The 12,429-nt window shown below is 31.2% G+C and overlaps 1 protein-coding gene across 1 annotated transcript; it reads left to right on the top strand.

Moving 5' to 3' along the window:
- The first annotated feature begins 11,137 nt into the window (after positions 1-11,137).
- LOC110701372 lies at positions 11,138-12,041 on the top strand. Its single transcript, XM_021879032.1, has 2 exons — positions 11,138-11,534; positions 11,620-12,041. Exons 1-2 carry the CDS (start codon positions 11,138-11,140, stop codon positions 12,039-12,041), a joined length of 819 nt encoding a protein of 272 aa, XP_021734724.1.
- The last annotated feature ends 388 nt before the right edge of the window (positions 12,042-12,429 follow it).

Genomic DNA, 12,429 nt, shown 5'->3' on the forward strand with positions numbered 1-12,429 from the left:
AATCGGTATTAAGCCCTATTCACTTCATCTTATTATACTGAACTGAAATCTAATATATGTACTATATACTAAAGTAATCACCAAATAAGACACTTGGGCCCTCTTCACTTCACCTTAAAAAAATATATTTAGTTAAAATAATTTCAGTTCAGTAAAATTAATTTCAGTTTAGTAAATATAATTTCAGTTCAGTAAAATTCAGTAAACTTAAAGAAGAAATATAATAGAAAATCAGTAAAAATAATTTCAGTTCAGTAAAATTAATTCAGCTCAATAAAAATAATTTAAGTTCAGCAAAAATAATTACAGTTCAGTAAAAATAATTTCAGTTTAGCAAAAATAAGGTGAAGTGAATAGGACCTTAGCTTGGCCTAATTTTATGGAAAATTTTCCCCCATTTTTTCATAAAAAAATAAATTTGTATCCAAAAATGAAATTATTTTAACAAAAAAATATTTACTATGTAACATACAAGAATATTAATGATATAAATTAAGGCCCGTTCAATTCACCTTATATATTTTTGTTAAACGAAAAATATTTATACTGAACTGAAATTATTTTTACGAAACAAAATTATATTTGCTAAATTTATTTTATTTTTCATTGAACTTAAATTAATTTTACTGAACCAAAATTATTTTTGCTGAACTGAATTTTTTTTTTACTTATTTTCTATTATAATTCTTCTTTAAAATAACTGAATTTTACTAAACTAAACTTATTTTTACTAAACCGAAAATATTTTTACTAAACTGAAATTAATTTTACTGAACTGAACTTATTTCTACTGAACTGAAAGTATTTTTACTTAATATTATTTTTTTAAGGTGAAGTGAACAGGGCCTAAGTTTACAAATTTTTACTGAACTGAATTTTTTTTTGCTGAACAGAAATTAATTTTACTAAACTGAAATTATTTTTACTAAATATTATTTTTTTTTAAGGTGAAGTGAACATGGCCTAAATAAATTTAATGTTTACCATTATAAATATGTGCATTAATAATGAATGAAAGAAAATTTAAATTTTACATACATCATCATTAATAAATCTTTACCATTATAAATATGTGCATTTTAGGGCCAAAACTAGTATTTATATAGAATGGAGTTTTTTCCAAGTTTTTAGAGCGCTACATAAGATTATAATTTTTTAACGCGCCATGTAAGATTATAAATTTTAGTTGTAGCCAATTAAATAAGAAATTTGTGATATCATTTAGAATTAAATAATTCAAGTGACACATAAGCAAAATTGGCGAATAGGATTTTAGCATTTAAATTAATTAGATATAAAATATTATCTTTTGACATTAGGTTTTTTTTTTATCTTTGTATATAATGAATGAAAGAAAATTTGCAAGTTATTTAAAATAAAAATATTATATGATATACTACGCACAACAAAAAAATAGTTATTTTAAAACATACAAACGAATTGTGCATCGCATGGTTTCATCTACTAGGTATAAGATCTGATATTCGCTTAAAAAACGTTTACGATAGAATAATATAATCCAATGATGAGTTTCTCTAAAAAAAGCAAAACATACCCTCTTAAGGTCTCACATAAGATTCCATGTCCGCTAAAGTTAAAAACTCGATTGATACTATTTCGGGATTAACGCTTAATTATTTCATATCATATTATATCTGTTAAGTGACAACTATGGCGTTGATTATAGTTCTAATTACACATTAATTGTGTTTGCTATTTCATTGAATCTGAGCTCAATTATTGGATAAACCCTAATTCTAAATCTTAATATTAATATAAATTAATCCTCCATTTTAATTAATTATAAATTAATCCTCCATTTCAACTAATTATTCACTATATTTTATATAAAATAAGAATTTTCCCCTAAAAAAATTAAAATAAAATAGTAATTAGTTATATACTTGGTTGTTTTGTCGAGCCTAAGCTTCAATTCATCACGTATACCATAGAATTCGTTATATACACCCGGGTGTATCGTACACGGAACTAACTTAAGGTTAGTTTTTGCTCTTCATTTGATGATAAAATGAAAAATAATCATCAAAATGGGAACAATACTCATTGGTGTACGGTACATCCAGGTGTATATAACAACCTCTCAATAAACCCTAATTTTAAATCTTAATAAGATGAATTAAATCCTCCATTATTTTTACATAGAAATTACTTTTTTTTTTAAAGAAGTCATTAATGACACTAAATTTCATTAATTAAATCCATACGGCATCTACAATTGACAATTAACGATAATAAAAACGAAATTAACAAAATCCAACAAGAATAAATCGGGGAAGGGCTAAGAATCCAAATACAAAAAAATAAGAATTCATCAACACATTCTCGATTCGTTGTCTCATACATCTTTTGAGTGGATCCGTCATCGCTTCACAATTTTGTGAAAAAGTGAATTCTTGTGATGATTTTGTAACCCGAATTCGAGCCATAATCAATCGTAGCCCCGCACAACCAATGACTCAATTAAACACAAATAAAACTAACCTTGTCTTTCGAAGGAGTCCGAAAAACCTTATCTTTCGAAGGAGATTCAAAAAACCTTGCCTTTCGAAGGAAATAAATCCTTTCTTCCGAGGAAGACATTATTGTAACCTAAGAAACAAAAATCTTAAGAGAAAATAAAGATTTGGGGTCTTTCACCAGTGAAATCCGATGAAAGCCCCTTTAAAATTGACAATAGAGGCTAGAGTTTAGGAGAAAAAAGAGAGGGAGGAGGCTAGGGTTTTTTTTCATTTACTACTTTACTTATTTTTAAATTTTATAATAGCAAATAATTATCTACATCTTCAATCCTGCGTTAATTACATTTTTAACTACACTCTAATTGTGTCATTTTGTCGAGTATGTGCTTGATTATTTTTTTTGGCTATTTCACCAAATGCCACTGAGCACTTTAAAAATTCACCAAATGCCATCGGACTTTTCAGAATTCACCAAATGCCACCGAGTTTTTAAAAAATTCACCGAGTGTCATTAATGACTAACGGTAGTTAACTCTGTTGATCATTAAGGCTAATTATGCCACGTGGTGGCTTTATGATTGGTTGCTTATTAAATTAGTAAATTAATTACTTAATAAAAAAGTTTTTTTTTTTAAAAAAAACACCCACCCACCATGACCCAGCCCAACCACCTACCGTCTATCACTACCACCACCATATCCCGACCTCCAACCAGTCCCCAAGCCGGCGACCCAACCTTGAACAACCGCGCCGCCGGCGACCTTGTGTAGCCAGCCCGCGCTGACAATGCACCCAGCCAATTCGCAAACTCTCCTTCTCTCTCGAAAATCCCTCCCCTCACCACCGCCGACGACCAAAGCCCCCCTCCCCACGCCGGAGAACCCAAATCAGTTCATCCCCTCCGAGCTCCACCCTTTCAACCACCACGCCGGAACCCTAAATTAAAATCCCCAAAAATCAAAATCTAGGGTTTCGACACCTTAAACCCCAATATCGATTTCCCTAAATTCGTAACCCCCTCCACTCCACCCCTCCTGCTCCGACGAACCCAAACCACCTCTTTCCCTCCCATCTCCACCCCCTGAACCACCTTGCTTAAAATCGAAAACCAAATTTGATTTTTGATTTTGGAGATTTCATTTTTGGGTTATTAGGGTGTCGAGGATGGGTGTTTAGGGGGGGTGTATGCAGATGGTAGGGGGCATAGGGTCAGGGGGAAGGGTGGTCGCCGGCGATGTTGGTCGCCAGTGGGGGTGGAGGCAAGGGGTTGGGCTAGCGTAGGGGCGGTGGTGCGGTGGGAAGAGTGGTTGGGGTTCAATTTTTTTTATTATTATTTTATATATATATATATATATATTGATAAATAAAATAATAATACAAATGAACCAATTATAATATGCCACGTGGCATAATTAGTCTTAATGACTAACGGAGTTAACTACCGTTAGTCATTAATGGTACTCGGTGAATTTTTTAAAAACTCGGTGGCATTTGGTGAATTCTGAAAAGTCCGATGGAATTTGGTGAATTTTTAAAGTATTCAATGGCATTCGGTGAAATAGCCGTTATTTTTTTTAAAAAAAAAAAGAAATCAATTCAATAATAAAAAGTCATCCGCCATTTACAAATGAAATCTAAATTAACAAATACATAACAATGAATCAAATTAGGGTTTCCTTTATAAAAACTACGATCGTTGAAAAGATCTTGCACTGTCATACATATCTCGCACACATCGCTAGAAAATACAACATTTTTGGAGAGACGGTCTAATGATTTGTTGTAGTTGTAAGGATGAATCTCATCTGATTCGCCTTAACGCATTTGAAAAATTGACAACCATTGCGATTCCGAACAAATCTTTACCAAATAACTGACAATAGGGCAAAAGATGATTACTTTTTTTTGAACCCTAACACACAAACCAACCCTAAATATAATAAACAAACAACTAAACTAACAACTCCACCATAGGGAGACACTCCACCATAGGGAGACAAACGAATATCTACGCTACTTGTGTAGATTTATTGAAACCTAAATTGAAAAACTAAATAAAACTAAACGGCCACGATTTTAGTATAGAGAAACCCTAGAAGAGAGGAGGAGGGAACAGGAGAGGAGAGACGAGAGATTATGGTCATGTGCTTGATTAAATAAAACATTTTCCTAAATCTTATATTAATAAGATAAATTAACTTTCCCTTTCAACAATTTTTTAATTTTTTTTAAAAAAGTTATTAATTATCTACTTCTTCAAACCCTAATAAGATAAAAATTGGATACTCATAGAAGCGAAAACTATATTCAAATATAAAAAAAAATAAATAAATAAGTTTTCGTCAAAAAATAATAACAGAGTATATAAATTAAAGGTTCTTTTGAGGAATTTGGAGATAACTAATTATAGAGTTAAATCAACATAAAATAGAATTATAAAGCTTTAAACCATAAATTAGAAGAATTTGCTAATTGAAAATAAACAATCTCGATAAATATTGTATATATATATAAGAGATATGTATTTACAATGGTGTAGTACCTTCTAGGACTTGTGTATGTAGATTCAATCATTTGAGGAAGTTAAGAACAGAATAATGTTCTAAATTGTAAGGAGGTCCATAAATAAGGAGTCTCGCCCTCATTTGTGCATCATCCAAGAAACTGTAAACTCTCTTAACATTGTTAATATAAACATCCTTGATTTTTGTGATAAGTCTAAGGATAGTTCGTTGCAAGCTAAACAGATTAAATCTATTTTAAATGTATTTTTTTATAGAATGTTGAGTTTATCCATGTTCTTAGAAAATCAAATTGTATAGCTCGTGCTATGGCTCACCTTAATCCTCTCGAATACTATATGAGAGAGTGGATAGGGTTGTCCGAGCATGATAGAAGAGTTGGTTGGCTATAATTTTTGCATAAGTCTCAATCCGTTTCTTCAAATAAACAAACAAAATGACATTGTTTTTATTCATTAAAAATAATTGTAGTTTTAAGGTGAAGTAAAAAAGACAAAGTATTACTAGCAGAGAAAAAAAAGTTACGACTTGTTTTAGATTGTTTTATGTTTCCATTTAAAAAAACAAAAACAAAAACAAAAACCCAAAAAAATAAGGAAATTGACTTAAATAAACCCACCTTTAGTAGTCTGCTCATATTAGTCCCACCTTTCAATTAACTCATAATAATCCCAACTTCAAAGTGCATCAGTTTAACTTTTAATTAGACCCTCTTCACGTATGACCTGCTACACGCCTATGCTAACGTGCCAATTAGGTCAGATTCTTTTATAATTTTTTGCCCATTTAAAAATCTACCCTTCCTATCTTATGTTGTTATACTTTTGATATGAACTTATGAAGCTTGTAGTATATTTATGATATGTAAAGGGGTTGCTTGGTTGGGGGCATTCATCAAAGGGAAATGGAATCAACCACCCTAATTCCCTTTGTTGCTGTTTGTTAGCCATTTTTTTCATTCCCTTTACCCCTCCATTCCCCAAAATCCTTCCAACTTCATTCCCCACGCCCCCATAGTATTTCCATTCCCATTCCCTAGCCACCAACACACCACCACAACACCACACTACTACAAAAATGGGAAAATTGAATGCAATATACAAAGCGCCTGAATGAATTAACCGTTCTCTTGATCAAAATAGAATGGTTGATCTTAATAACCGTTTTGTATGTAAATAGCTAAAGAACGAGTAAAAAACCCCACCGTTCTCTATTCTTTATACTCCAAGCTATGATGTAATCTATAATATAATTGTAGAGCAGATCAATGAGGAGCCTCCAAAACCCCAACCAAGCCTCCTCATTCACTCCCGCCTAATTACCCTAATCCCCCCAATTTCCCATTAACCAATCTAATTTCAATTTAAATTTCAAAATAAAAGAAAAAAACAAAAAAAATAACTAATTGCGTGTAGCATACTATCACAATCACCATAAAATGAGAACAGCTGCAAAACTATTCTATTTTAATCCCCCCAATTTCCCATTAACCAATCTAATTTAAATCTAAATTCCAAAAAAAAAATACAAACATCTAACTAATTGCGTGTAGCATACTATCACAATCACCATAAAATAAGAAGAACTGCAAAACTACTCTATTTTCCATGTACATCTTCAATTTTTAATTTGGGATTTTATACGTTGATCAAATTAAAATACAAGAGGTCAGTTTCCTCTTTCACTATTCTTTTCAATATTCTTTACTACTACTATTTCTTAGATTTTCCACCTTTGCTTTTGAAGCTAATTGGGTGATTACCAAAAACAAATTTTTTTGTTTCATTAAGGAGGCTTTTAGTTGCCCAATATTGGAAAATATACGAATCTGATACTGCTACATTACTACATATTTGTCGTATTTTTCGTATGATTACAACAGTCTAATAGTCCAACTTTGATGTATAAAAGATATGGGAATAAATTCAAGTTCCTTAATTATATGGTTACTTTGATGCAAATAGATAGGAACACGTTCTTGATGATGAACGTGGGTAAGAGGTTTGACCTGAATGTTGAGATTATTACTTGGATGAAATAATATTTTGTTTAAACGGAAATTCAAAAAAAAAAAAAAAAAAAAAAAAAAAAAAAAAAAAAAAAAACTACTCTACCTAACTCAATGCGTTCATCAATTTACACTCCACTTTCCCTATACATTCTATAAAGAAAAACTTTGACAGACTAAGGTTAGCCTTCTTTTATATTTCATCGATTACAATTATATACTACTCCGTATCTTAAAAAAACAAAAAATGAGGTAGTACACAAATATTTCGTAGTACACAAATAATTGTACTGATTATATTTTTTTAAGATTCCTACAATTCATTTTATGTTGTATTGTTTTTACAGAGTAATATTGTTTTGATCCTACCAAGTGGGTGCTTCGTAAAAGTTCGTGAGACAATTGGAAAATACAAGGTATATTAGTTATTGATGATTATTTGTTGTATAAAAAGGAATTTTGATGCATACAATTTTATCTTAACACACCATTGCAACCTTTTTTATTTTATCTTTATAAAATTCTATTTTTATCTCTTTTGCTACTAATGATCGTACAATTTTTTTTTAGCATGAGTATTATTTAAAGCCACCACAAGATTGAAAAGACATGAGTATTATCAACCGCGTAAATACGTTGATCAATAGAGTTATAGAAATCAGAAATAACTGTAAGTTTGAGGTAGTTTTATCTTATAAAAAAACGGTTTCGTTAATTGGGCTAAACTTTTTTTTCTTTTTCATTTAATTTTGTTAGCTCAGATTTTTTGTTTTTTTTTTTTTCCAAATTAAAAATTCTATCCTTATCTCTTTTACTAATCATGATCAATATATTATATTTCAACTATAAGCACGTACTTTTTTTCTTTTTCGTGTTTTTTTTTTCTTTAATTTTTGTTAAATTAGTATCAATTTTAAAAAGATTCATTTTAAAGGTAACTGTTAGTTTAAGTTTAGATTTTTTTTTTCTTAGGAATACTCATTTACCAACTACTAACCTATCAAATTAAACTTATCTAAAACTCACTACTTATAATTTCAAATTCACTAATTATACTTTCAAATTAAAAAAAAAAAAAAAAAAAAAAAAAAAGAACAACAAAAAAAATAAATAATAACATAATACACTACATGCAACTACCTCAACAAGTCATCATCATTCAACTCCACTTTCATTAGCACATCCCACACATACACTATTCCCTTAACTACACATAACTTAAGAAAGCTTAGATCGCTACGATAGTATTAAATATCCGTACTTAACCGCAAAAACAACAAAATTTGGGATATAGCACATTGTTGTATTGGATTGTATGTTTTCAGATTTGGTAAGCAATCATCTTTGCTTTAAAAATTATTTTATTAAAGTACTTATAACTACTTTGATTCCGTTTTTTATGGTTTTAAATTTGATTTTTCAGGGTAATATTGGTTTGATCACTACCAACTGGGAGTGCTGAGGCAATTAAAAAACAAAAGGTTTTTAATTTTGGTTTTTATTTTTAAGACTAAATAAGTAATTGTAAATGTATGATTAATCTTTTATATAAGATTTCAATTATATATTAGATATGTTAGCGCATATCATTTTTATGAGCTTACAAAATTTGGGATTTTGCTTATAAACATTCAAACAAACGTGCATATCTATTTAATTTACAAAGTTCTATTTTTTTTTTAATTTTTTTAAAAACAAGATGATGAACATGCCTCAAATGCTGCCAAAAAAGTATATACTATCAACCATCAAATCTAGAAAAAAATAATAACTCACTATTGCTTCACATAATCCGTATAAATCACAAATACACAAATCTTTGGCAAAATGCTTACAATCCATGCAAGCTCATGTCCAAAATAGATTATATGCAAACCTTTATTTAACATAATTTTATTATTACTTTATAGATATCGAATTGGTGATAATATACCTACAATTATACATGTCGCAATTATACTTCGCCACGTGTTCGAATAATCTTTTTATTTGTACTTTCTTAAAAAAAATGGATATCTACACTATTTATCAATATCTTTAACCTTAATTCAAAAGGGAAACAAAGTCTATACAATATGTAGATTAATTATTCTTAAAGTTAATCATTTTGACACTTAGTCATCCGATTAATCCACATAGCCATACAATGATACCTAAAAAGTAAGCATGCATTCCTATTAAAAACTATACTAATAGATAAATTTCGATAATAGGTTGCATTCCTTTATATTTTTTTTAATTAATAAAATGAAAATTGAGTTGTGGTTAGAGATGGTTCATTAAATTGTTTATTTTTAATGAAATGAAAATGGATTTGTAGCTGGAGATGGTTCATTAGTTTTTTTTTTATTACTCTATTTTTTTTTTACAATACATAAATCACTTTGTTCACTGCTTTTCGCCTTCATTTTAAATTACTACACCCTACAGGCATGTAAACATTAGTTTCTTTTACTTTTGGTAGTATAAATGAGCATGTATATACTTATGTAAATTGAGACTTTTATCTGCAATAGAGCGACATGCTATTAATTTGTTGTTACACTGCATCATACACATATATACATAATTTTTATATTAACCTTATAGTTTAAGATTTATGTTAATAGTTTTTATACATTGTTTTATCACTAAGAAAAACCAAATATAAATCTATTTATAAGTTCATAGGTGGCAAGATTAGATTTTCTTTCATTTGAAAACCAAATATAAATATAAGTCACCAATTAGACAAAAATAAAACATGTCAATTTTACCACAGAAAACTACATTGTCACAACTTCATTATATCAATTGAAGTTCTAATATCGGTTCTAATACATTTAATTCTTGGTTATTTTATAACTAATGATTAGAATGGACATAAGTACAAGTAATTATCGATTCAGAGAGAATTTGCAACACAAACATGCTAGATTAGCTGCTAGGCGAAGGTTACTATTCAAACGCACTGCAAACCATGAAGACCCTATTTTCAAGCGACGTCGTTACTTATTGGAGAAAGAAGCACGATATTTGCGATTATTAATGCTGCAATTACGACGATCTACACATCAATATCACCATGGTAGAGGTAACCACCTTGCCAAGCCACTTAATCATACACATTATTGATATCAAGATTGTTAGTTGATAATCATTTGAATAAATCATTTGTATGCACAATTGACTCATCAATATGAGTTTGATAAACGTTGGGAGTTTGGACCTAGAACAGTTGTGTGTCCTAATTGCAAGGCCCTTATGTGGATAGAAGAAAGGGTAAAGGGTAGCAGTAAAACACACTCAAGGTTCTATCATTGTTGTCAAAGTGGCAAGTTAAATTTCCACTTTTACCTTTGACACCGCCATATTTGATGTCAATTTTGCCATATCAACAATTTCAAAACAATATTAGAGCTTTCAATTCTATGTTAGCTTTCACCTCTATGGGCAGTCGGATTGATAACATAGTTAATGATGGTAGAGGCCCCTATGTCTATCGTATAAGTGGTAGTAATTACCATAGAATTGGAACTTTACTCCCTGAGCTTGGAACTAGACCAAAGTTTGCACAGTTGTACATTTATGACACTGATAACGAAACATCCAACCGGCTACAATACATGGGGGCCATAGAGGCTTCTTCCTTAGATCCAAGAATTTTACAAGGACTACAAACGATGCTTGATGATATAAATCCATATGTTGTAGTCTTTAGAAATGCTGGCAGTATGTTGCGCGATCAAGGGGAGCATCAATATTTGAGAATAAAGCTAATTCGCGCAAGAGAAGGCAGACAATACATCCAACCAACTGCAAGTGAAGTGGCTGCATTGATGGTGGGTGATGGGACTGAAGACATAGGTAATCAAGATATCATATTGCAAAAAGTAGATGGTGAGTTACAAAGGATTGATGAAACTCATCCAAGTTATATGCCTTTAAAATGCCCACTGTTGTTCCCATATGGTACCGATGGATGGAGAGTTGGGATACCTAAGGCGTCAAGTAGAAGTACCAGTCGAACTACTGTGACAATGCGACAATTCTATGCAATTTAGATACATGGTAGGGAAGAAGAGAGTGACACCTTGATTGATTCTGGCCGCTTATTGCAACAATTTGATGTTGATGCATACGCTGCAATGGAACAATATAGATTATCATGGATAAGGAGAAATCAAGGCAGGCTTCGCTCTGATTTATACAGTGGACTCCAAGATGCAATCAGGGCTGGAGATGTCAATGCTACTGATGTAGGTCGATTATTCATATTACCATCATCCTTCACACAAAGCCCCCGTAATATGGCCCATCATTATCAAGATGCTACGGCAATTGTTCGCGTTTTGGTTCCACCTGATTTATTTATAACTTTCACTTGCAATTCAAACTGGCCTGAGATTGTAAATGAGAAATCTACACGTGGAAGTTGTCGCACTGAAGATAGACCAGACATTGTAGCACGTGTTTTCAAGATCAAATTGAAACAAATGCTTCGCAATTTGAAGGATAACAAGAAGTTTGGAAAAGTCATTGCTAGTGAGTTGTGTTAATTAATTATGCAATCGTACTATATTTTTTGACATATCTAATTAATTAACATGGGATATATTTCATGTTTCAGATTTTTATGTCATTGAATTTCAAAATCGCAGACTTCCACATGCGCATATTCTCATAACATTGGCTCCAGAAGATAAGCCTAAGTGTCCAGATGATATCGATGTAATTATTTCTGCGGAAATCCCTGACAAGGATACAGATCCTTTGGCATTTGAAACAATTACCAAGAACATGCTCCATGGACCATGTGGGCCATGTTTAATCGATGGAAAGTGTTCAAAGCATTTTCCGAAGAAATTTTGTGCTGAAACCACATTTCATGATAATGGCTTTGTGCAGTATAGACGTAGACAAAATAGAGAGCCTATCATTGTTAATGGAAGGGCGGTAGATAATCGTTGGGTGGTACCATATAACAGAGATCTATGTGTTAAGTACAATGCACACAATAATGTTGAGCGTGTTTCTGCGAAAGTGTGGTAAAGTATCTATACAAGTATGTTACTAAAGGTCAATGTCGAGCAACAGTTGTCATTGAAAACAACTCAACCACACGACGTGATCAAGAGGCACGGCAAGGAAATAGAGTGGATGAGATAAAACAATGCTTAGATTGTCGATATGTGTCGGCCATTGAAGCATGCTGGAGAATATTTGAGTTTGATTTGCAACATCAATATCCTTCAACAGAACTGCTTCAGTTTCATCTACCTAGTGAACAATTTGTAGTTTTCAATGATAATGATGATCTGCACACAGTCCTTGAATGACCGAGATTGCAACAAACCATGTTAACTATGTGGTTACAAGCTATCAAGGATTTTCCAGAAGCAAAACAATACACTTACCAAAATTTTCCTATGGGATTCAC

This window comes from Chenopodium quinoa, unplaced genomic scaffold, assembly GCF_001683475.1.
Source record: "Chenopodium quinoa cultivar QQ74 unplaced genomic scaffold, ASM168347v1, whole genome shotgun sequence".
Taxonomy (NCBI): domain Eukaryota; kingdom Viridiplantae; phylum Streptophyta; class Magnoliopsida; order Caryophyllales; family Amaranthaceae; genus Chenopodium; species Chenopodium quinoa.

Bases quoted from the DNA above. Each gene is read 5' to 3' on its own strand.
- LOC110701372 (XM_021879032.1), top strand. From the start codon at position 11,138: ATGGAACAATATAGATTATCATGGATAAGGAGAAATCAAGGCAGGCTT. The intron at 11,535-11,619 runs GTGAGTTGTGTT...TTCATGTTTCAG, and splicing joins GTTTGGAAAAGTCATTGCTA to ATTTTTATGTCATTGAATTT.